At 40.8% G+C, this 27,406-nt stretch overlaps 1 protein-coding gene across 1 annotated transcript; it reads right to left on the bottom strand.

Annotated features, from left to right (window-relative positions):
- Positions 1–120: 120 nt before the first annotated feature.
- Lztfl1 (leucine zipper transcription factor like 1) lies at positions 121–19,597 on the bottom strand. Its single transcript, XM_038322803.1, is given in 9 exon segments — positions 121–397; positions 1,613–1,789; positions 7,170–7,247; positions 7,338–7,403; positions 8,760–8,831; positions 10,662–10,722; positions 12,681–12,875; positions 15,704–15,828; positions 19,508–19,597. Coding segments are annotated over 9 exon segments (951 nt in total). The 5' UTR covers positions 19,511–19,597; the 3' UTR covers positions 121–223.
- Positions 19,598–27,406: the final 7,809 nt, after the last annotated feature.

A 27,406-nucleotide genomic window follows, 5' to 3' on the forward strand; every position in this document is an offset into this window, starting at 1 on the left:
CTGAGAACTCTGACAAAGTCACTGATGACAAAAATGACCCAACAAGCAGAGGTATTAGTAACCAGGAAGAACACCATGGAGCATAATGTGCTCCTTTGGCCAGCTGTTATTTCTGTGCCATTACCTGCTAATGATCCACTGGCCAAGAGCAACCAAGTATCGTGGTGGTGAGGGAAAATATCTAGCTGGGCCTAAAAGCCCACCCTGTGGGACTAAACATGGCTTACCCAGGGCTTGACTTATTAGTACCAGGGCAATGTGGAGAGGAGCCCCAGGGTGGACCGGCCAGCTTACTTGCCAGTGCTTTTCCGGAGGTCTCTGATTGGTCATTCTTCTTGTAAGAATTTTCTTTCATGTTTCGATATGCTGCTGTTTGTTGGAATTTCTTCTCTAACTCCTGCTTTGTGAAAAATGTCAGCCATTACTAAGAAATAGTTAAGGAAAGAATAACAAATGTGATAAAAATACATAGCCTACAAATTTTCTTATTTCCTTAAAAACATACTGTATAAATTAAAACCACCTGAACTTTAAAAATATTCTAATGAGAAGTTAATAAGATAGTACTATTTCCAAGCAACACCATGTTAGCAAGTTAACGAGTACACTTGCCCTAGATATGGGAACCTGTATGTCACACTAACTTTCATGTGAAAATAGATACAATAGTTTTTTAAATCCCCAAGTCTAAAAACTCAAGGAGAAGGGTTTTTAACTTGAATGTCTTTAAAAGTATTCATTTCTTCTTTATTTAATTGTATGTGTATATAACAGTGTGAGTTTATATAAACTACACTTCATGCAGAGAACAGGAATTATGAGCAGTCGTAAGCCATCAGATGTGGGTGTTGGAAACCAAACCCAAATCCTCTCCAAGAGCTTTTAAACCACTAAGCCATCTTTTTAGCCCTTAATGTGAGAATTTAAATTTTAGTTCCTAGGACTGTAGCACAGCTAGTAGAACATTTTGCCTAGCATGCATGAGTCTTGGATTCTATACCCTTAGGCAACCCATAATCCTTTTTAAAAAAAATACAGAGGATTGAAAAAAAATTAGATTTCTTATTTATTTTATGTATATGAGTGTTTCACCTGTAAGTATGTCTGTTTTACCACATGAATGCCTGGTGCCCATGGAAGACAGAAGAGGGCACTGGATTCCTAGAACTGGAGAGTGGGTGCTTGGAACTAAACTCGGGTCCTCTCTAAGAACAGCTTGTGCTTTTAACTGCTAAGCCATCTCTCCAGCCTCACACACACATTTTAAAGTATCTAACCCTAAAGTCAAGAATTTACTCTCTATGTATTTCCCATATAAAACATTTTGAGAAATGTATCAAAAAAAAGCCACCCAGGTCTCTGTGAGGCTGTAGGAAGAGCCAGCAGAAACAATGCAAAGGTGTGGCGTGGAGGCAGCATGTGAAGGAAGAAGAATCACAAAGGAGAAGATTAAGGGCCCCCCAAATAATAGGCCTTCAAAACATACATTGACTAAAACTCAGGATAAAAATAACCCGATCCTGCCATTGTCTAGCATTTATCTGGTCACAACTGTTCCTCCAACTGTATGCATTAGATAATCAGAAAAAAACAGGCAAAGGTGTGTCCTGACCTTTTCAGCCATGCTCAGCTGCTCCTGGACTCTGAGGAGGTCATGTTTGGCTGCTGCTAGGTTCTCCTCCAAAGACTTCTGGTTCTCTGTCTTATCATTAAGGGTTTCTGAAATTCGTTCTTAAGAGCTTGCGACTGTGTTTTCCAAGTCATCCAAGTCATGGGCCTTTATAAAATCCTATGAAAAATAAATACATGAGTAAATTTCCCTTGACATACTAAATAACAGCTGTTTCAAAATAGTAATCCAACATTCAAGGAGACAGTAATGCCGTGTTGTGTGTGTACATAGCTCTTCTCACCCGTTTGGGTAAGTGCCAGTCCCAGCAGGGTTGCCAGCAGGCTCAATCCAGCCTTAGCCTTGGTATACCCACGGCAGTCACTGCATTCCAAATATAGAAAACAGGATTTCTGAACTGCTAGAATTTCAGTCTGAACAATTAAGAGTGAACAAGAGAGAAGTGAGATCTTAATTTGACAACACTATGTGTATGAGGGTTGGAATGGCAAATCATTGGAGAAGGTGTGGGGGGGGCAGAGTTTCTTATAAATCAAGCTGGCCTCACACTTGCTTTGTAACCAAAGATGACCTCAAACACCTACCCTCCTGCTTTCACCTCCCAAGTGCCAGGATTATAAGCATGCACCAACATGCCTGGTTTATGTGGTAGTAGGGATGAAATCCAGGGCTTTGTGCTCGCTAAGCAAGCCTTTAGTTAACTGAGCTATATCCTAGGCCCCTGACACATCATTTTGAAAGTCAAATTAAAAAACAAAACAATCCTTATTTTTCTGTCTCCATTCCAACCTCTCTAGGCCTATTCTTTGTTCTGTAGCAGCCTGCTTTCATGAGCCTCCCACCACATCTATGTTTTTGGGACTCTTCCTTTTGGTGTGGACCCTAGTCCCTAGATCCTTCATGCTGTCCTTCTCAGCTATTCTTCCTAGTCCACCTCCATTCCTCTGTGTGACTCTGAACCTACAGAAACACTCTCTGCCAGAGACTCCACTTGTCCAGGACCCAGAGTAGGAAACAGCGAACAAAGAATGGAACACCCGCCCACCGAAGACACAGCCAGATATCTGCACCAAAAAGCACTTCAAGCACCTTAACTCCAGATGCTAAAATCTCAGCACAAAACCACGAACAGTCAGTATAACAAGCCTCATCCAGAAGCCGGGAACCCTGTGGTAATCAGAGCTGAGAAATGCAATCTAGCTGATGCACAAGACAAGGACTTCAAAAACGGCAATTATGATTATGTTCAAGGACCTTAAAGAGAATATAAACAAATGCCTTAATGAAGAAGGTGAAAATACAAACAGTTGAATAAATTAATGAAAGCATTTTAAGGCATGAAAGAGGAACTAGAATCACTAAAGAAAATCCAAACTAAAACCTCAGAAGTAAGCCCCACCAACAGATTACAAAACATGGAAGAGAGAATTTCACGTTTTGAAGGCAAGGTAGAAGAAATGGATAGCTCAGAAAAACATTCCACAATGAAACTAAATTTAAGCAATCTACCAGTCAAGCTCTACAGAAGGCATTACAAGGAAAATTGACTGGAGAGGTTAACAACACTCAAAAAGGCACAATAAATAATCCCAGACAGCAAATCAAAAAGGGAAAAACCTCTATCACAAGAACAAAATAACAGGAATCAATAAATACTCATTAATAACAGTATTAATAGTCTCAATTTTCCAATAAAAAGACACAGATTAACAGACTGGTTTAGAAAACAGGACCCATCTTTCTGCTGCATCCAAAAACCACATCTCACCATCAGGATGGACATCACCTCAGGATAAAAGCATGGAAAAGGATGTACTAAGCAAATGGACCTGAGAGGCAAGCAGGTATAGCCATTTTAATATCTGACAAAGTAGATTTCAAGTCAAAACTAATAAGAAGTGATAGGGAAGGACACTATATACTCATTACAGGAAAAACCCACCAAGAGCATATTACAATTCTAACCATTTATGCTCCAAACACAAGCATATTCAAGCTCATAAAAGAAACACAATTACAGCTACAACCATATTAACCCTCATATTGTGATAGTGGATGACTTTAATAACCCACTTAGCCCATTCTTGCCAACAGACAGGTCATTCAGACCTGGTGTTAAATTATATCACAAATCAAATGAGCCCAGCGGACATCTATTGAAACACTAAAGAATATACTTTCTTCTCAGCGGCTCATGGAAATCTCTTCAAAATTGACCACATAACATAGACAAAAAACAGGTTTTAGCAAATATAAGAAAATTGAAATAACACCCTGTATTCTATCTAACCACCATGGATTAAAGCTGGGTATCAACAGCAGAAACAGTAGAAAGAATACAAACTCATGGGAACTGCACAACTCACTAATGAATGAAAGATCAGTCAAGCCGGCAGTGGTGGCGCACACCTTTAATCCCAGTACTCGGTGGGGGCAGAGGCAGGTGGATCTCTGTGAGTTCAAGACCAGCCTGGTCTACAGAGACAGTTCCAGGAAAGGCTCCAAAGCTACAGAAAAACCCTGTTTCAAAAAAAAAAAAAAATCAAGACAGAAATCAAGAAGGAAATTAAAAACTTTAAAATTGAATGAAATGAAAACATAACATACCTGAACCTACAGGACACTGAAGGCAGTTCTATGGCAAGTCCATAGCACTAAATGCTTACATATTAGCAACTTATTGAAACATTTAGAAGCTCTAGAACAAGAAGAAATAATACAAAAAAAAAAAAAAAAGAATAGATGTCAAGAAATAAACTCAGGGCTGAAATCAAGAAATAGAAACATAACAAAACATTATAGCACAAAGAGTTGGTTATTTGAGAAAACACTAAGATTTAGCCAAATTAACTAAAAGAAAGAGAAATTTCAAATTAATAAAATTTAAAATGAAAAGGGTGATATTACAACTGATACCAAGGAAATTCAGAGAATCATAAGGACATACTTTAAAAATCAGAATTCCACCAAATCAGAAAACCTAAGTGAAAGAATTTCTTGATATATGTTAAATCAAAATCAAATAAGCAATTTAAACAGACCCATCACCCTAGTGAAATAGAAGCAATAATTAATGTCTCCCAACCAGCCGGGCAGCAGTGACACACACTTTTAATCCCAGCACTTGGGAGGTAGAGCAGGCAGATCTCTGTGAGTTCTAGGCCAGCCTGGTGTACAGAGTGAGTTCTAAGAGAGCCAAGGCTACACAGAGAAACCCTGTCTCAGGGGAGCAGGGAAAGGTCTCCCAACCAAACAGTCCAGGGCCAGATGGATTAAATACAGAAACCAGACCTTCAAAGGAGAATTAATGCACTGCTCCTCAAATTATTCTGCAAAAATAGAAACTGAGGAACATTTCCTAATTCTTTTCAAAAAGCTACTATTACCATGATACCCAAATCAAAAGAAGACCCAACGACAAGAAAGAAAACTATAGACCAATATCTCTTATGAACATAGATGCAAAGGTTCTCAATAAAATATTTGTAAACTGAATCCATAATCATATCAAAAGATTATCCACCATGATCACATTGGCTTCATTCCAGAGATATAAGGATGATTTAACATTTATAAATCAAGAAATGTAATCCACCACTTAAACCGACTGAAAGATAAAAAACACAGGATTATCTCATTAGATAAAGAAAAGGCCTTCGACAAAATCCAACACCCCTTCATATAAAAGTCCTAGAATACAAGGGACGTATCTCAACATAATGAAAACATTTTACATCAAGCCCATAGCCAACACCAACCCAAATGGAGAGAAATTCAAAATATCATTAAAATCAGAAACAAGACAAAGATGTCCACTCTTTCAAATATACCCATTCAAATACAGAACTTGAAGTTCTAGCTAGAACAATAAGACAACTGAAGGAGAACAAGGGGATACAAATAGGTAAGGAAGAAGTCCAAGTATTTTATTTATTTTATTTTTCTCTATATAAAAACCTTAAAAACTCCACAAGGAAAATTTTATAGTTTTTTTTTTTTTTTTGCAAAGTAGTAGGATACAAAATTAACACAAAATCCAGTAGCTTTCCTATGAATAACTGATAACCAACCAAAAATGAAATCAGGGAAACAGTACCTTTCAAATAGTCTCAAAAATAAATAAAATATCTTGGGACAACTCTAACCCAGCCAGTGAAAGACTTGCATAACAAATACTTTAAGACACTGCATAAAAACATTGAATAAGCAGGCACCAGAAGATGGAAAGAGCTCCTACAGTCATGGATCAACAGGACTAATAGAGTGAGAATGGCCATCTTACCAAAAGCAATCTACAGATTCAATGCAATCCCCATTAAAATTCTATCACAGTTCTTCACAGAAAGTGAAAAAAGAATCTTCACCTTCTTATGGAAACACACACATTTTTCCTTAGCCATGTAAGAAATATAATGTCAATAAGAATAAGTATCTACAGAAAAAATAACACCTGAGACTTGCTTCAAAAAGACACAGATGAAGGGAAGAAAGTGTAAGTAGGAATGAAGCCAGTCTGGCCGTGCCTGATGATTGTAAAGCTGAGTAGTGGTTTCATGGGGGTTCATTATACTACTCTCTGTATGTTTGCATGTTCAGAATAAAGTTTAACAAAATCTAATGAAGGCTGGGGATACACCTCAGCATAGGAGCGCTGGCCTAGCATATATAGGCTCTGGGCACAATACCCATTCCATAAGAAGAAAAAAAATGTTAGGAAAGAGAAAAAGAAAAATATACAGAGGTAGATTTAAAGACTGGCAGACATTTACAATGACAACCATGGAAAAGACAATTCTATGCCAGGGGTTGGTGGCACAAGCCTTTAATCCCAGCACTCAAGGAGGCAGAGGTAGGGATCTCTGAGTTTGAGGCCAGTCTGGTCTACAGAGTAAGTTCCAGGACAACCAGAGCTACCCAGAGAAACAGTCAAAAACAAACAAACAAAACAACAAAAAGACGAATCTACACTGAAAATTCACTACATGGCCTTGCTCATATCAAATCACAATACCATGTCACACTCAGTGGGAGAGGCAATGATACACTAATGAACATCCAGCAGGTGGAGCAATATTCAATTATTATTCTGAGGGAGGCTTGCAGAGCTACCACTCTGGATGTTGCTGTATCCCCACAGCATGCTGCATAAATGAAGCCTGGAACCAATCAATCCCTCTCACTGTAACCTCTTCCAAGGAAAACTCAAGTAACATCCAGAGTAATGAAACCCAAATGTAAATTTTCCTCCACTTCCTTTATTCCACCCCCTCCCCTGCCTCAATTCTAATTGGGTATAGGAGGGAAAGGAGAAAAATTAACAATAATAAATTTAAGAACTTCTTGCTTGTCATTAAAATCTCTAATGTATGCTAGTCCCGTGGGCTGTGACTCATCCCTAGGAAATGAACAAAGGATGGAGTTTCTGAGCCAGGGCATCTTAATGTAAGACAACAGACAGAGCATGAGGAACAGTGGTTATTACTAAAGTTTCTAATTTTATTTTTAGAAGATGTGGAAAAGATAGATAAAACTGTTTTACCTGTTCATTTCCTTGCTCAAGCTGTAAATCTTGAAGTGTCCTTTCCAATTTTGACTTCTCATCCAAAGCATTTGTAGCCTATAATCAAATGTAACCAGGATACACTCACTTAACTTTTACTTTCTAGGTTAATTCTTCAATAAGTGTATTGGAGGATTTCTCAGTTACCTGTATTTCAATGGTCTTCAGCCTTGACTTTAATTTCTCATTCTCTTGTTGAAGTCTTAAAATTTCCTTTGTGAGTAAATTCAAATGTTATTATTTTAAAGATTTATTTTGACTTTATTCAGGAGTGTTTTGCTTACATGTATGTGTATATACAATGTGCGTGTCTGTGGAAACCAGATGAGGGCATCAGATATCCTGGAAAGGGAGTTATGTATGGCCTTGAGTTACCACAAGGGTGGTGGGAACTGAGCCTAGGTTCTCTACAAGAGAAGCAAGTGCTCTTAACCACTGGACCCTTTCTCCAGCCCCCAAATTTTATTATTTTAACCAAAATATGTTTGCCACTTGAAATGATCACTGCTTGTTTCACTTTAAAAAATAATCAAAATTATACAATGGCTCAAAAATTCAAATGCCCTGGTTAGGAGTAAAATTCTGTTTTCGTAAAGCCTGTCCCAACCCCATAGCTGTGAATCAAGTTCAGCTTACAACTTACAGTTGCCTTTCCCTCAGAAACACCTTTTCTTCTTCTCTTCTCTGTTTTCAGCCATTCTCCTTTCTTACCTAGCTTTCCGATTCTGCAACTTGGGCCTGTTCTTGGTCACACTGCTGCCACTTAACCCTGAAATCACACTACCTTCATCATTTTAGTACCCAGTACTCCAGCTTCTGCATGGCTCTGAGGGGAGGGAGGCCAAACAGTTTTGATATGAGATGTACCTCCCTGACCATTCTGATTTTGCATTTTACTCTGATATAATGCTGGACTGCTTAGAAGACCCTGTGCTTTGTATTTCTAAGTCATGCCAACCTTCTACCTCTGGCCAGTAGCCATTCTGCTCCCTTGCCAAACAAGCCCCCTTTAACTTAACCTGTGTTTATCTTTAAGACCCAGCAGGGAGGCTGTCTCATTCAAACGCCTATTCTTATCTCCTCACATCCACACATCACTATACCACCCACAGAACCCTTTAGGTCTCTCATTTCTGCTTCTGGAAATGTCAGTTCCTACTTCCCAATGGAATGGTAACAGTCTTGAGAGTGTGCAGGTACTGTACTGCTTTTTTAAGTACAACAAAATCTGACACGCATAATGCCAAGAATATGGGAGTTGAGAAAAATTTATTTTTACACTAATAACTTCTCTAAGCATTAAAAAAACCCATACATTTTTGTGGATCACAAATTTCAAATGCACACCAGAACAACATAGTACAAAATTCCCTGCCCTACACTGAACTGAGAAAAGTTCTACGGGTCACTTCAGACTCTACAAAGCAAGCACGCCCTCTTCTGGACACTGGGTTTCATTCAGTAAAACTGTGTCAAGACTATTTCTCTTACCCTAGCACTGTACAGAAAATGGGGTTGCAAGGGGCAGAACCACGGTTCTCCCATTTCTCAAAATGATGAGACTATTACCTTGTTTAGCAGTTCTGTTGTTCCACCTTCATTAATTGGAATAAGTTTAGGCTTTGTGATATCTATGATGGGCTGTAACAAAATGAAGAAACCAATCTAAAATCACCAGAGTAAAGCAAGAATCATTAAACATTTGCACTTTCTAAATGGAAGATATAATCCATAAACAATCCACCAAGACTTCAGCTCCACAGATGCAGCGGTTCTGTTACGTCCAGTGCCTATGATGTGCCCTATGAAGCTCAATAATGATAGAAATAAAAATGAAACCCAGCCGGGCATCGTGGTGCACGCCTTTAATTCCAGCACTCGAGAGGCAGAAGCAGGAGGATCTCTGTGAGTTTGAGGCCAGCCTAGTCAACAAAACAAGTTCCAGGACAGTTAGGGCTGTTACACAGAGAAACCCTGTCTTCAAAACCAGAAACAAAAAACAACAAAACAAAAACAAACAGGCAACCCTGCCCCCGGCCCTGCCCAAAGAAACCCAACCTCCCTGTACCTTTTTATTAACACAGATGGAAAGCAGGGAGACAAGGAGCTCATAGCCAGACTTGATAAAAACATCTAGCCTCTAGGACTGTGCTAGATTTTCATCTGTGGTAGCTTAAAATAATTTCTATGTGTACCTTATACCATGAAGCTGTAATGACTGAGGAATTATAGATGAACAAGAACTTACCACAAATATTTGGATATTTTAGTAGCCCTCTAACCCCTTAGTTAGAAATATGTTAATATTTAAATAATATTTAAATAATATTTAAATAATAATATTTAATAATAGTTAAAATTCCTTAGTCAGAAATATGTTCCAAAAAGTTATTAGAAAATGTTTTCTGTGTCTCTATACATGGACTCATCTCAGTAGTGTTTAGCTGTCTGACAAGAGGAACTATTTATGATTTATGGTGTACCTAGTGAGGGATGCCACAGCTTAGAAAACAACCAGACTTGTAATCTGCTGTCTTGTAATCTGCCTATAGCACACAGTGAGGAAGCAGAGTCAGGATATAACCACAAGGGTGACCACCATAAAGTATATGCTCTGCATCAGCTGAATGAAGGGTTTACAGACCTGGGATTCAGGCTGGACTGCAGGAATTGTGAAGACACAGAACTGGCTTAGAGGGCAGGCTCCTCCTGGGACAGATGAGACCAGGTTGGGAAACGGTTGCTTGGCAAACCAAGCATAGATGAAAGCAAACTTTCTCTGCCCACTTCTTAAACGTTCTGTCAGAATCTGTACCCTGGATAAGGAAGTGGCCTTTGAACTCAGTTCTTCACGCTCTACCAGATACAGATTAAAGAAGTGCTTTGCTTCTGTATACTTTTTGCCTTGTTTCTATGTACTTCTCTTTATTTTTATTGCTGTTATTTATTGAGATACTGTTTCTTGCAAGGTGAGGTATGAGTTTCTCATGATCATGTACGTGGGTAAGGGGGTTTCAGAATTGAGGTAATGATTTTTAGTCTGTATAAATAGTCATAATAAATAAAGCTTGTTTGTTATGCAGTTGTTCATACTCTGCGTCCCCTGTGGCCTGATTTGCATGAGACCCTTACCCGGGGACCTTTGAGAATGTAAGTTTGGATTCTTAATACCCCCATAAAAAACCAGGTAGGCATGATGACCTACCTGTAATCTTTGGGCTCATAGCAGTAGACAGAGACAAGGGATTCCTAGGGAAAGCTGACTTGCTGATAAATTGGTGACCTCTAAGTTTAGTAAAAGTTTCTGCCTCAGTAAAGAAGCCACTTCATCAACATCTGGCCTCCATATGCAAGCACAAACATATGCACAGGCAGCTGTACACATGTGCAACCATATACACACAAGCAGGCAAGCACATTTACACATAACCATGCATGCAAAAATATGGATTTAGAAATTATAAAAATTACCTTTTTATTTGAAGATGTAAATTCTGCCTTTTCAAATTCAGCCACTTGTTCTAATAATTCTCTGAAGAATAAAAGCAGATTTAAGAGAATATTCATTGACAATAGACTTCACAAGAACCAGCCTACCACGTGCTTGTGAGAGAAGCATAAGACTGTGTAAAACTGATATTTATTTACTAATGGTAATTTACATCCCTGTAAGCAAATCTGAATCATCTGCAGCTCTTGGTACTTTGTACTTGGTAGGTACATGATATATGTAGTAATACATAAAGAGCAGTGCCAATACATATATGAATGACAATTCTATTTTTCTGTATTTCTGAGGTACAGCATGATTTCTCTATTGCACAATATTTACTGTTACCTGAGAAAGAGTCCGATTTGTGATACAGTTGTCTTGGATATGAAATTAGTCCACAGCATCTACTGAGCAAGAATACTGGCAATTCCATGGAAATATAGGTGGTGTGAACAAGCCCCCAGTGATCCACCATGATAGATGTGCTGTCTCAGAGACCACTCTTCTGTCTTCTTCACACATCAGCACTCAGCATGTTCTCACCAGCCACTGGCAGCCGCAGAAGCCAAGTGAGTGTCCATCCTCGCTTGGGAACTGTCCTTATGTTTGCTCACCATTTTCCACTTGAGGAGAGATTGTTTGGAGAACAACTTGCAGGGCTTAGCAGTGAGTCTTTCTTGACTTCTGGCATGTATTTTTTTGTTTTTAAGACAGGGTCTTTCTATATAGCCCTAGCAGTCTTGAACTCACAGAGGCTGTCTGCCTCTGCCTCTCAAGTGTTGAAATTAAAGGTGTGAACCATGATGCCCAACTGGCATGCTATTTCTCAAGATAAGTTTTAACTTCACTGATCTTACTAGAGGTTTTTGAATTTAGGAGCTTTTCAATATTGTAAAACTTTTTTTTTTTTTTTAAAAAAAGCCTTTTATAGTTTACCTTTCCTAAGGTATGATTTCAAATGCAGTTATCTAGAAACGAATTTGCAATGCTATAGTCTGAATAAATGGAAACGATACTCAAAATACATTTTCAACAGTTCCAATCTTTACTTCTGTGTATCAAGACCACTGTAATACTAATTATACTACCTACCAAAGATGCTGTAAGGAATCATTACTTTAAATAGATTGAAAAGCAGTTTTATGTAGTTCAAATGCTTTTTTAGTACCTAAGAATGGTGGAAACAGAGTATCTTTTTCTTTTCTTTTCGGTTTTTAGAGACATGGTTTCTCTGTGTAACAGCCCTGGCTGTCCTGGAACTAGCTCTTGTAGACCAGGCTGCTCTCAAACTCACAGAGATGTGCCTGTCTCTGCCTCTTGACTGCTGGGATTAAAGGCATGTGCCACCACCGGCTGGCCAAGGAAACAGAATTTCTTTAAGAGGGCTTTGAGTGCTGTTCAAGGGACCATCTAGTGACCATCTAGGGACCATCTAATGATGTGGGAGGGTCTTCTGTTTGAGTTGATTTCATTGGTTAATACAGAAACTGCCTGGCTCATTTGATTGGCCAGCCCTTAGGTGGGCGGAGTAGACAGAACAGAATGCTGGGAAGGGAAGTTAATAAATTGCCATGCCTCACCTCTCTGGGGCAGACTGCCGTGCCTCTCCTCAGGGAGAGAAATGCAATGAAGCCAGCTGTCAGGTCAGACATGTTGAATATTTCCCGGTAAGACACCACTCATGGTGTTATATAGATTATTAGATATGGGTTAAAGCAAGATGTGAGAATTAGACAATAAGAGGCTAGAACTAATGAGCCAGGCAGTATTTAAAAGAATACAGTTTCCGTGTAATTATTTCAGGGTACAAGCTAGCCCGGCGATCAGGAGCAGGGCTGCAGGAAAGCAGCCCACAGCCCCTCACTACAGCTGGGCTTTACTGCCACTCCACCCACACTGTCTCACACCCAGCCCAAGGAAAGCAGTAACAAAGGTATTTGCTAACTTTTAAGATCATGCTTGGGTCTCTATATCTCAACTATAGGTACAAATTTTACCTGTTTTCAAGTTCAGAGATGTCTGTCTGTAGCTTTAGGTACCATTTCTCAGCTTGTGAGAACAGCTGCCGTAGGAGTAGCACATTGGTGTAGGCTGTATTGATGAGCTCAGACTCCACCTCACTGTGTACCACAGCCTGCAGCCCACTCAGGATTTCTGTGACCTCATCCACGGTGAACGTCTCCTCTACCAGTCTGAAAACAGTTAAGAGTCCAATGGCTAACTAATCACAGGAGCAACTTACAAAATACAACTGAAATCAGAAACCCACAAGAGGACATTTAAATAAGAGATTAGAGGAAAACCTCTCTGGGAGAGACTTATTAAAACGATTAGATTGTGGATAATTTAATGCATTAACTTTAAAATACAACTACATGCTGAGAAACACCTCCTAAACTTTCATCTACTTTTTTAACTTTTCATTACTATTATTTTTTACTTATACTCCTCTAAATTAGTATTATCACATTTAGAAACTTAAAAAGCCACCTGGGGGCTGGAGAGATGGCTCAGCGGTTAAGAGCACTGGCTGCTCTTCCAGAGGACCTGAGTTCAACTCCCAGCACCCACATGGTGGCTCACAACCACCTGTAATGAGATCTAGTGCCCTCTGCTGGCCTGCAGGCAAAACACTGTATCCGTAATAAATACACAAATCTTTTTTAAAAGGTCACCTATTTTCTGTCAGTTCTCTAGCATTTTAGTAATAGTGTGAATCACTTAAATGTTAGTAGATGCCTATGAGACATAAACCAAAGTTGTATATTAAATTTTCTTAGCAGTTTAGGGACGCAAAATGAAATAAAATCTAACATCTTAAAGTACTACTATGACACCACAAAAATTAATGTCTCCATCAACAGCAGCATTAAAACCTACTTTCACTGGAGATACTTGGGTTGGAAAGGAATTTCAGGGAATGAGCCGTCATCTTCAATCCCCTAACTGTACAGAGCTTAGAGGGTGGAAGAGACCTGCCTGTGGGTCCATTGTGGGGGACTACACCCAACATGACCAAGAGCTGGCGTCCGTACACACCTCCTACTCCCAGTGACAGTCACAGTAACATAGTTTCTGCCACTCCCAGCTTTGTTCCTCCAGTCTCCGCCCTCAGACAATTAGCTCACCTTTGTCCTTTTCTTTTCTTCCAAACACACAAAATAAAGCAAGGGTCAGTTACACTTAGTCTTAGTATAACTATGCTCAAATTGATAATAAATAAAGCAATATATTCCACTAAGTAGTATTCAATGTATAATTATCTATTATCATTTAACCAGAAGAATACAGCCATTTTAAAGAACATAATACTTTAATTCCATAGTCTTTATTAAAATATTAGTGTTTTCTATATTCTTTAATAAACTATACCATATTTTTGCCAGTTATATTGTTTTCATTCACTGGGACTAATAAACCAAATCGCCAGATTAGGTTAATTAGTTGAACAGAAACTAGTCCAAGGCTGATGACTTCCACAGTAGCTATAGTCAACCCGGAGGCCTTTTCTTCTTACATCGGACATGACATTAAACATTTACTTTTCATTATTGGGCCAGCAAACTTACCAACTTTTGCTTCAAATCAACTAATAATAACTACCAAGTAAGTGTTTTGTGCTATTTTTCCTTCTCCTAATTCTTCTAAATGAACAGCACAGGCTCATAACTGCCATGTCATATGGCTTTGCTCTTTTAAGAAATCACTTAAGAAATTAATGTTATGGAAGATTTGATACATAAGTCCTTCACAGTGTTTATCTGAAACTTTCCAGTATACAACGATTACCATGTACATGTCTGACAAGATACTATTACTGTCACCCCACAACTATTTAATTCTCCAAATCCATGGAACATAGTGGAGTTTCTCTCAATCACTGCTGTGGTTTCTGTACTAGCAACCCCATGCTAGCTACCACAAAGAATCCATGTTTTTCTCTGATTTCCTAATCAGAGTTTAAATTTATCCACTCAGGACCTTTCTTTTTTGAGAAATTTTCACAAGACCAGGTACACAGGTATATAAAGTACACAAATTTATTAATTAAAAATCATAAAGTGTTTTCTTAAAACAAACCAGGTGTGGTGGCACATGCCTTTAATCCCAGCACTTGGGGAGACAAAGGCAGAACTCTCTATGAGCTTGAGGCCTGCCTGATCTACAAAGTGAGTTCCAGGACAGCCAGGGCTGTTATACTGAGAAACCCTATCTTGAAAAGCTGAAAAATAGATTTTTTTCCTTAAAACAATTCTTTGGTATACATAAAATTTGCCATTTACTAAAGCTGAAAGCAATTTTTCATATAAGGAAATGAATGTGTTTATTTTATAGTATTTATGTGCTTATTTGAGTATTTGATAATAAAGGACAGAGCATACCTTCAACATTTTTTCAGAGTTGATTGATAATTTGATTTTACAACCATCAATGTTGAGAAAGCTGCTCTGCAAAAATACATAGTACTAAATAGCAAAAATTTCAAAAATGGTTGGAAATTCTATCTTTATCCCAAACCAAAATTCACTTTCTTTTTTTTTTTTTTAAATAAAACTCAACAACTCAAATAACAATTCTTAAAATCAAAGATTCTAACACAATAGACTCCAGAGATACTGTTTGATACATGCTGAGGAATGATGATAAGAAAATACTACCTTTGTTATAATTAAAAAACATTATGTTTCCGTAAGAGCAGACTATTTCTATGTACAGTAAAATTGCTGTAATTCAAAGCATACCATAGTCTAAGCCAGGGTTCCGGGCAGCTTGCACTTGTGCAGTGCAAATGTGCCTGTAGTGTGGCCAGAACCCGGGCTGCAGCGAAGTCATCACATGACTAAACACTGGCAAGTGCTTTCAGAACACTTCAGATTCATTATGAATTTAATTATGAGCTAGTTTTTAGTGATTACATTTTCAGAAACCTTTTATTACTGCCAAATTTTCTAGGAATACACATTCATTCAGTTATACGACCCACAGTTTTGAGAAGTAAGGCCTTAAAATCTCTTGATACCTGCTCTCCTTGATGTCCTGAAAGCAGGAATCTACTGTTTTAAGTCTCAAGCCTCTCTTTGAACGAGCGAAACGCATGTAATTAATAACTTCATTCTGATGGTGCTCATTTAGGCCCAACTCTGCCTGAAAAGGAGAGAATTTGTTAGTCTTGAAGGTCACATAACAAAACTAAAAATGAAAATAAACAAGACTTTGTTGGGCCAGGTGTGGTGACATACTCCTTTAATTTCAGCACTTCGGAGTCAGAGACAGATCTCTGAGTTTGGGATTAATCTGATCGACATAGTAAGCTTTAGACCAGCCAGGGCTACACAAAAAGACCTGGTCTCAAAAAAAAAAAATAGGGAATAAAAAGTAAAAACAAAAAACCAGTGATGATATGATGATACTGTGTACTAGATGTATATCAAGTTGTCGTCTTCTCTTCCCCCTACCTACCCAACCTACTCTGCTAGAACTTCCCTGAAGTCAAATATGACTACTTCTCAGGAACAGCAGTAATCCAAAGAGGTATGGGTATTTTTTCTTTAATATTTTTTCATTTTTCATACCAATCCCAGTTCCCTCTCTCTCCCCTCTTCCCACCCCCATCCCACTCCTCAGAGGAGTAAGACCTCCCTTGGGGAGTCAACAAAGTCTGGCATGTCAAATTGAGGTACAGGGCCTTGGTACAGGGGCGAGGGACTTGGTCCTACCTCAATTTGACATGCCAGACTTTGTTGACTCCCCAAGGGAGGTCTTACTCCTCTGAGGAGTGGAAGAGGAGTGGGATGGGGGTGGGAAGAGGGGAGAGAGAGGGAACTGGGATTGGTACAACACAGATTATTAAAAATGGGTTAAGCCAGGCGGTGGTGGCGCACGCCTTTAATCCCAGCACTCGGGAGGCAGAGGCAGGCGGATCTCTGTGAGTTCGAGGCCTGCCTGGTCTACAAGAGCTAGTTCCAGGACAGGCTCTAGAAACTACAGGGAAACGCTGTCTCGAAAAAAAATGGGTTAAACAAGATGTGAAAGTTAGCCAGTAAGAGGCTAGAGCTAATGGGTCAAGCAGTGTTTAAATAAATACAATTTCCGTTTAATTATTTTGGGTAAAGCTAGCCGGGTGGTGGGACGCAGCCCGCCGTTCCATCTACACTTTTGGATCACTAACCAGCTCCCAAATCATGACAGGCAACTTAATATTAGTTATGAATGCTTGGCCTTATCTTATGGTTGTCCCATTAGCTCTTATAACCTAATTTAACATGTTTCTCTTCACCTATGTTTTGTCTCGGGGCATTTTACCTTTCTTTCATTCTGTGTGTCCTACTTTTCAGCTTTCTTCTATGTCTGTCTGTCTGTCTGCCCTCAGGTGGCTACCTCTCTTTCACCCTCTTTTTCTCCCTCTTTCTCTTCTCTCCTCTCAAGCCTAGATTCCTCCTCCTATCCCTCTACTGCATAGCTACTGGCTTTTTTTATTAAGCCAATCAGGTGCCTTAGGCAGGCAGGGTGAAACTAATGCAGGACATCTTTGCATAGTTAAAGCAATATCCACCACAGAGAAGACTGTCATGTGAGAGGGAATTAAAACATCTGCAGTCTTTAATACACTGATTTTCAGATTTCTATCACAGAAACTTCACCTTTCCAAATAACAGCCTTAAAAAAGTATATTTGGTTTGAAAATAGCCACTAGTCTTTGTAATAAGCCAGATGCTGTCTTAAAATAACCAAATCAAGATGCTGCATAGGTAAATGCAGCTCTCAGAGCTGATCAGAGAAGGTTCTTTGTGCAATGATGATGGTGGTTAAAGCAGGCACAACTGGTCAGAGTACAGAGAATAAGTAGGCTTACCACGGCTGGGATAGCTCTACCACACCCCTCTCCCAAGGCACAGAAACTATCTCTGAAGAGGAAGCAAAGGACTAAGAGATGGATCCATAGGATCAGATCAAAAGTGTCTTCTAGGCATGGTAGGACTGCTATGCTGGGAACTCACAACTGTGGTTGCCTGCACAGTCAGGCCAACCAACAGCCTACCAGGGAGGCAGGAGGGATCTATGGGACCTCACTCCTGAGGAGTTATGGACAGTCAATGGCATGTGGAGGGTGGAAAGTCAGTTCCTTGTAAGAGTACGGCCCATGGTGGTTGATCATGCTCCAGTGGATGGTCTCACACCCATAACTGTATGGGCAGCATATACAAAGTAGGTTTAAAAAACAACAGGAGGTACAAGATCAATCTGGGAGGCATAAATATGATTTTAAATACATTGTATGCATTATGAAATCTTTAAGGGTGTTTTTTTTGAGAGGGTTTCTTTGTGTAGCACTGGCTGTCCTGGAATTTGCTCTGTAAGCCAGGTTGGCCTCAAACTCACAGAGATCCACCTTTCTCTGCCTCCAGAATGCTGCCCCATCATTGTCTGGAGGTTAAAAAAAAAAAGCTTCGGCTAGCAGCCAAACAGGAGAGTGGAGCTACTGCTTAAAAGTTTTTATTTTATGTGCATTAATTTATGAGTAATTTTACCAACCCTTGTATAACTTTCAATTTACTAATGAATCATCTACGCCCAATTGCCAAGTGTTAGTTGTCAAACTGACAGAAAAGAGTAAGAACACAAACAAGTACTGAAGGGACCCTGGTCAGCTCAAGTGTGGCAAGCATGGCTCTGGCGGGCCTTGCTCTTCTTCCCACTCCCTCTGTCTTGCATTCTTAAAGCTAGCCACCACTTTCCCCTCGTGAGGCTAACTGTCAAGGTACAACTATTAAACTATTGAAGTCCAGCAATCAGGTGCTGGAGAGATGGCTCAGAGGTTAAGAGCACCGAGGTCCTGGGTTCCCAGCAACCACATGGCTCACCACCATCTATGATGAGATCTGGTGACCTCTCCTGGCCTACAGACATCCATGCAGACAGAACACAGCATTCATAATACATAAAATTTAAAAAGTGTAAAAAAAAAAAGTTCAGTCAAAAGCCCCTTCACCTAATTAGCATGCCAAATCAAAATATACAGCGGCATCGTAGCCCATTCTAACACAGAGCTCCCTTTTACTGCCTGAATCAGAAAGCAGCCACTTTGACTTTTCTTCCCCGCTTAATAAATGATCTCTCTGTGAGCACAGGTGTTTGGGTGTGGTTCGTGCCTAATCCGGGTCCGAGGGGGAACCTCCGCTGTACAGGGGTCTCCTTCAAGCACTTTTTTTTTTTTTTTTCCTGGCACCACTAGCATTATTTTCTCGTCTTTGAAATCTAGAGAAGCAGCACTAGTTCTAAGCTCAGGAAGGTGAAGCAGTGATCTATTTTGTTCAGGTGTACACAAAGTGCGGGCTTACTAGGAATCCTGACTGCTGGGCAGTACTCTCAATAACGAGCTTTTATCCACAGACAACCACTTAAACGGGCAAGCTGTTGAATGAACTGGTGCGTTCTTCCCAGTCTTAGGAGTTTCAAGGCAAGCCGAACTCTCTCCTACGGAGCTACAGTCTAGCCTAACAGTCTTCACAAGTCCAAACAAAGGAAATACCACCCACATCGAATCCGCTGTATAATAAGGGGCTGCAGAGAGTTAGACTCAACCAAGCTCACACGGAAGGTTGGCACCAGCCCGTGAACCATTCCCAAGGGCAGGTGTGCGCCTGCTCGGACGGCTGAGGACGAGGGGACCAGGCCGGAGAAAGCCAAGCATGATCTCACCGCTGCTCGGCCGAGGTGATGCCAGCCTCCCTTCTCCACCGAGGCCCGGCCCGCTCGGCCCCGCTCGTGGTCCCATCCCTAGCAGGGCCTCTCCGGAGCGGAGCGGAGCGGAGCGGATACTCACCATGGCGGTGGCGGGATCACACAGGAAACTGGGAGGCCGGCGCCTGGGACCTGAGGAAAGTAGGTTGTTTAGAAGCCGCGGGTTGCCAATGGAAACGGAGGCGCGTGAATCCTCGGCTGCACACTGTCATTGGCCCTTAATATCACGTGATAGAAAGGGCTGCGTAACTGGCTGATTCCCGCGTGGACATTGGCTTCGAGATCCGGAAGTCCCGCCTTTTCCTGCCACGCTAGCTTGAGGCGGTGCCTGCCATTGCCAATGGTGACAGAGGGGCGGGTCGCGTGAAATTCCAGCAGGATTGATTACTCCCTCTGGGATTTGGGGTCGGCTAATTGGGCTTTGGCGCCAGGATCTAGAGTGGTTCCAGGCTTTTCGACCGCTTCTGAGAATAACAGGCACGGTGACATGGACCTCAGTGTGACTGCATCAGGCTGACAAGCCAGTGCTGGCAGTGATGCGCGCCCTTCCTCCATCTGCATCATATTATAATGCTGGCAGAAGTGATTAATTAAACTTCACCTTTAAAAAATGTGCAAACACATAGGTTGCATATGGCAGTTTATTAGACAGAGACAGACACTAAATTCGCCAGAAGGTTGTGGAATAACGTTCTGATGCCCCCGACGGAAATTTTCATTTATGAAGTCTAGCTTGAGTCATTAGAATCTACAAATTTGACCGTTGTCCCAAAGCTAGGTCTTTATTAAGACACTGTCCTTGGCCGATGTGGTGGCGCTTGGCCTTTAATCCTTTAAAGCGGGGCGGGGGGGGGAGGGGGGCAGAAGAATCTCTGTGATCTGTGAGTTCAAAGCCATCCAGGGCTACTTAATGAGTCCTTATCTTTAAAAACAAAACAAAACAAAACAACAATAACAAACAAAAAACAGAACACTGTCCTATGAAAGGCAGGTATAGGAAGAGAGTATCACAAATATTGGGTACCCCATCCATTGAACACACAACGCTGTATCTTAAAAGGCGGCACTTGGGGTTCCATGACAGGCTCCAAAGCTGCAGAGAAATCCTGTCTGGGGGTGGGGGTGGGGGAATGGGGGGTGGAGGAATGAGAGTTGGGGGTAGGGGGTAGGGACAGCACTTGGGTAAGCCAACATCGCACAGAGCTGCCAGCCTTTTGAGACTAGGAGACTTAAAGTGGGAAGGAACAAACATTCAGCATTAATTATGGTGGTGTATTTTGGGGTTGTCTATCACAGCTCAATACTACAGTTTAAAGTGAACCACAATTGGGTATTTTTGATGCAGAAGGATTTTAGAGACTTGGTTCCAAGACTGAGAATCTACACTGGCTGGATCCACATGGTAGAAGAGAAGCCAACTCAGGACTATTCACATGAACCTCTGACCTTCACATGAACACTAAACCATACCTGTGCTCCCTTCCACATACACACATACATGAGCAAGCACACACTCACACATATAATTTAATTTTGTTTTTTGTTTTACGAGGCAGGGTTTCTCCGTGTAACAACTCTGGCTGTTCTGGAACTCACTTTGTAGACCGGGCTGGCCTGGAACTCACACAGATCCACCTGCCTCTGTCTCCCAAGTGCTGGGATTAAAGGTATATGCCACTACTGCCCAGCTAAAAATTTCTTAAATGAACTTGAAACGTTTGTTGTTAGAACAAAGTGCTAACAGATAAATCCTTTAGAATAAAGTTAATTTTTAAAGACAGAATATCTTTTTAAAAAGGTACAATAATGAAAACATACTTATTATTTAAGTGGTCAGGACATCAAAACAGAAATAAGTTAAACTGATAAGAGTTAAAAGGAAACCATTTTCAGATGAGAAAATGTGTTCAGAAAAGCCACATGCCATGATTAGTTAGGGGAGGCAAATCTGGATATAACCATGTGATCACTGCCCATGGTTTTAAGTGTCATCCTAGTACAGATAACAGGGTTTTCTTGTGCACCCTCACTGCCACCCCTGCCTGCCCCGAGGTAAAGCTCTGCCTTCTGATTAGGGTGGTGTCATGAGCAAGCTGTGCCAGAAACAGTCACATTTGCATCTTTTCACACTATCAGAATTTAAGAACAATAGATTCACAATTCGCTTCAGTTTTATTGGCTGCAATTTGTCGAGTAGTCTTGCTCTTCTTCCCTCCAGTTCCTTACTGATACTAATTTTTCAGTCACACACTACATACCATTCATTAAATACATCTATAATACAAAGCTGCATATATGTGTATATATACGTTCCAGCATGGCTATAAAAGGGTTATGGAGGCTATAGCAGAGTTCCAGGAGAACTAACTGAAAGGAAGAAGCAAGAAACTGAAATGGATGCAAAAGAAACCTTTGCAAGGATGGATGAAGAGATAGCTGAGTGCGTGAGATCAGATCAGATAGCAAACCTTGTTGGAGATTGGTTGGCGGTGCACTGCAGAGTCAAGCCACAGAATCAGACTAGAAGGATCTTCAGGGTTGAGCTGCCTAGTGAGATGCAGGACAGTGATGGCCACGGAGGTGAGGCACAGGACCAGGTCCTGATGGATGAATGGCGAGTGGGCAGACTCACAGTAATTAAAGTAAGCTGCATTAGCAGCGGAAGCGCAACTAAGCTGAATCCCCTGAGACATTTGGGAGTTCGTTGGAAGTTACTCCTCTGATTTTCACCCTGGGTACTCAGATGTCAGGTCAACGGGGCTGTCACCATTGCTATGTTGGTTATCTGTCTCTTTATGGGGTCCAGGTGAAGGTGTTGCACCCTCTCCTTGGTTTAGTGTTTTGATGTTGTTCTCTATTCCTGATATGCTTGTATGATTCCCAAATATATAAATTGGTACTCTTTATTGTTTGAGACTTTCCTATATGCATACTGTATGTTTTGATAAATTTCAACCCCTACCTCTATAATCGGACTTTCGTTTGGACTTCCAGCCCTAAATAATGACACTTATTAACTATGAAGGCTTGGCCTTAGCTTAGGCTTGTCCCACTAGCTCTTATAACTCAAATTAACACACATTTTTATGTCTATGTTCCACCACGTGTCCACAGATCTATTCGCCTTCTTTAGACAGTCCCCCAAGACTTTAAAGAAGGGAAGTCCAAGTTGGAAGATGTTCCTGTTAGGTTTACAGTCAACAGGCAGCAGTCACCAGGGAAGAGGAAGTCTTACTTGAGGGGTTTTCCAGATCATATTGGCCTCTGGCCATAGTTCTGGGTAATTGTTCTAACCGCCCCCACTCCAAAGACAGGGTTTCTCTGTGTAGCCCTGGTTGTCCTAGAACTCACTCTGTAGACCAAGCTGGCCTCAAATTCACAGAAACCTGCCTGCCTCCTAAGTGCTGGCATTAAAGGTGTGCACCACCATACCTGGCTTTTCCTAATTTTTTTTTATTGATGTGAGAGGGTCCATCCCACTGTGGGTGATGACACTCCTAGGAAAGGGGTTCTGTGTTGTATGAGAAAACTGAGCACGGACGAAGGCCAGACTGAGTCAGTAAGCAGCATTCCACCATGGTTCCTGGCTCAGCTCTTGCTCGAGTTCTACCTAGACGTCCTTCCATGGTGGACTGTTACCTCGAAGTGCAAACTGAAACAATCCTTTTGTTGCAAACTGAAACAATCCTTTCATTTCCAAATTGCTTGTGATCAAAATGTATCCCAGCAACAGACGAAAAATGACAGAAAGGTTCTCTGAGGAGCGATGTCACTTCCTTGCTCTCCTGGTTGCAGAGGCTATTGTCAGTCAGTTTCAAATTTGCTAGGGACAGGCAGAGTGTGGAAGAGTGCTGACGAATTAGATTAATGAAATATGTATTGCACGCATTAAAGGTCAGGCAAGGAAGTGGTTCACCATAAAATACAACTCCCTTTACGATGGTGTGGATCGTGGCAAGACTTAGTGCAAATTATAGATTAGTTTCACTGATAAATCTCCACATGTTGACAACACCCCTAAAAGGAAATAAACACCAAAACCATCAAACAGTGAAGCTTACCTTAAGAAAAATGTGAAAAATTAGTTGTAAGGAACACTTTTGGGGGGAAGTAAAAGAAAAGTTTCTTGCAAAGATGATTTCCAGCAAATCCTTGTTTCATACTTCATGTACACATTCATTTGGCTAACCTGCAGCTTTGTGCTCAGCAATTGTTTACGCAAAACTAGGTACATGAAAGACACTGTGGGGAGGGAAACAGCAAGCAAAATGGGATTAACCCTTTCAAACCTGGCCCCGGAATGAAGTCAAGAGGAAACATGAGCTTGGAAAACAACCCAAAGCAGACAGCAAGTGTTAAGACACTTTTAGAAGAGAACATGAATGGTTGTGTTTATGATCTTGGAGAGAGGAATTTTAGAAATGTATTCCAGAAGGCAGCAGGACTCTGATGAGGTCTCAGAAGTATGGAGAAGTGTGGGAGCCTGATGACTGTGGATGAGAGGGTTGTCCCAAATGAGGAATCAGATTTTCATCAGATCTGGGACATACATTTATATCTCATAAATTATATGGTCTTCCCTTTTTGCCAGGATTATTGACAGACCAGTGCATCTTATCTTAGAAAATGGAACAGGACACTTTAGTTTGCTAAGAGAGTTTGCCTACAAAGGCAAAGTTGTGTGATTCGAATAGTCCTGCACCAACTGTGTTCAAAATGGAAGTTTTCTTCATGAAATGGGGGTGGGTGGGTGGGAGGGCTAAAATATGATGAAAGTAAAAAGAAAATTCCATTTTCAGCCATTTGATACAGGGCTGTCCTCCCCACTATCATAATTTAAGTTTGGTTGAAGGAAAGCGTCTTTATTTCATGACCAACCTGAGCGACCCAGCCTGGGCTGGTTTGTACTCAGCTCCAACCTGCTATGCTTGCAGAATTAGACAAAGAAGCAGGAACATCTATCTCAATAAACATTTGTAAGTTTCTGCTGTACTTAAAACCTATGTATACGGGTTGTTTTTTGATCCTGAGCAAACTCTTCCATCTCTTAAAAAGCATGTTCTGTCATTTCAAACATACCCAGCTATTCCTATTTCCCAAGATAAATGAAAATTTGGGCAGATTTATGCAACTTTATACAATTGTGAGTGTTTTGTTTGTTATGATTTCTTCATCACCAATGCTTTGAACCCCGCTCAAACTCTCTCCCTCCCCTAAACCTGGGCCCTGACATCGCTGCCCCCTAGCTGTGATCTTTGACCCTTTCCTTTTCTTCTGGTGTATCTGCCCTCCTCCTTGACTTACTTAGTCTTAAGTCAAGACTTTCATGAAATCATTCAACCACTGCTGTTTCAGTTTCTTGCTGAATGATCCTGCTGTAATGTCAAGTTGACAAAATCCCTGAATTCTCCCAAGGATATTTTTTGTTTGTTTTGGCTTCATAAAGCCATGTTGACATTTATTTTCCATTTTCTTCTAGACTTTATAGAATTGTTATATATTATTGGTCAACCCTGCCCCACTGTAACCACATTGGCTGTCTCTAAAGCTTTTTTTCAGGTCCCCAAACACTCATTGTCCTTCTTAATCCCAGTACAATTACTCTTCTGCTTTTTTAGAAAGCTAAGCTCCCTTGGTAGTTCTGAACTACTGTTTAAAACAAATTTCATTATAAGTGAGGAAATATTTAAAGATTTTCAACACTTAGTACTGAAACTTACTTGAGGGCAAAGATGCACTTTAAAAGTCCCAGGTGATGGTGGTGCACACCTTTAATCTCAGCATTTGGGAGGCAGAGGCAGGCGATCTCTGTGAGTTTGAGGCCAGCCTGGTCTACAGTGTGAGTTCCAGAACAGCCAGGACTACACAGAGAAACCTTATCTAGAAAAAAAAAACTGTTAAGAAGATAATCTTTTTTGGGAAGACAATCTAGAAATTGCTATCAAAACTGAAAATGCACACACCCTTCCACCCATTAATTTGCCTTTACATCCCAGAACTTATTTAAGAAAAACAAAAGTGCAAAGATGTGTGTACAGATGTCACTACAGCTGTCTTGGTGTGGTGAGCTCTCTTGAGATTGTTATTTTTCCTCTTAGGGTGCACATTATGGTGATACAAGGGTAATTTTCTTTAATTGACCTCAAAATGTGGAAGATTCTCTATGTACTGGGCTAGAAATATAGAGAGAAGAATGGCCATAGTAAAATCTCAGTTTTCAAAATGCACGGACAGATAGATAATGTTGAAAATTCTGCACCAATTTTGCAAAGGAGGACTGAAAACACTAGAACTCTAACTTTATATTTGCCAGTCACTTGAATTCATTAAGCAGTTTTCATTATTATAATTTAATGACAGAGAAAGAAAATAAATGGAAAGTCACTGCTGAACCACCATTGTTAAATCTGTCATTGTTTTAAGTGCTCACATAGTCAAGGTGTTTTTCTCCTAAGACTCAGGACTGTTTTTAGAAGGCACTTTTACCCCTGAGGCAGCTCCCCATCACTCCTTTCCATTTTTTCTTACTATCTGTACAGACTCCTAAGCTGTTGTCCCTTAAAAATTAGATTATTTTTCAGTACCCCTGGATTCTGTTTATGGAATTTGGTTTATTCCTAGTGTTTCTTTTTTTGATTTTATTTTTATTTTTTTATTAAAAATTTCCATCTCCTCTCCTCCTCCTCCCCTTTCCCTCCCCTCCCCTTCACCCATACCCCCACTCCCTCCCTCTCCAAGCCAAGAAGCCATCAGGGTTCCCTACTCTATGTTAAATCCAAGGTCCTCCCAACTCCCCCCAGGTCCAGGAAGGTGATCAACCTAGCTGACAAGGCCCACACAGAGCCCATCCACGCCGTAGAATCCAAGCCCATCGCCATTGTCCTTGGCTTCTCAGTCAGCCTCCACCGTTGGCCACATTCAGAGAGTCTGGTTTGGTCACATGTTCCATCAGTCCCATTCCAACTGGAATTGGTGATCTCCCGTTAGTTCTGTCCCACCGTCTCCATGGGTGAACGCACCCCTCACGGTCCTGACTTTCTTTCTCATGTTTTCCCTACTTCTGTTCCTCATCAGGACCTTGGGAGCTCAGTCCGGTGCTCCAAATGTGGGGCTCAGTCATTTTCTCCATCCATCGCCAGGTGGAGGTTCTATGGTGATATGCAAGAAATTCATCAGTATGGCTATAAGATCTGGCCTTTTCCGGCTCCCTCTCCTCAGCTGCCCAAGGAACTAGCTGGGGGCATCTCCCTGGAAACCCGGGAACCCCTCTAGAGTCAAGTCTCTTGACAACCCTTGGCTCCCTTAATTAAGATATATGCTTCCCTGCACCCATATCCACGCTTCCTATATCCCAAGCATCCCATTCCCCCGAGCTCCCCCCATTCTCCCCTTCATGCTTTTCTCTCCCCATCTCCCCTTGGCCCCGTCCCACCCCACCCCCAAGTTCCCAATTTTTGCCCAGCGATCTTGTCTACTTCCAATATCCAGGAAGATTACTATATGTTTTTCTTTGGGTTCACCTTTTTATTATCTTCTCAAGGATCCTGAATTATAGGCTCGATGTCCTTTAATTATGGCTAGAAAACGATTATGAGTGAGTACATCCCATGTTCATGTTTTTTGGGTCTGGGTTACCTAACTCAGAATAGTGTTTTTTATTTCCATCCATTTGCATGCAAAATTCAAGATGTCATTGTTTTTTACTGCTGAATAGTATTCTAACATGTATATATTCCATAATTTCTTCATCCATTCTTCCACTGAAGGGCATCTAGGTTATTTCCAGGATCTGGCTATTACAAATAATGCTGCTATGAACATAGTTGAGCAGATGCTTTTGTAGTATGATTGGGCATCTCTTGGGTAAATTCCCAAGAGTGGAATTACTGGGTCCTGGGGTAGGTTGATCCCGAATTTCCTGAGAAACCGGCACACTGCTTTCCAAAGTGGTTGCACAAGTGTGCATTCCCACCAGCAATGG

The sequence above is a fragment of the Arvicola amphibius genome, chromosome 3, assembly GCF_903992535.2.
Source record: "Arvicola amphibius chromosome 3, mArvAmp1.2, whole genome shotgun sequence".
NCBI classification, from domain to species: Eukaryota; Metazoa; Chordata; class Mammalia; order Rodentia; family Cricetidae; genus Arvicola; species Arvicola amphibius.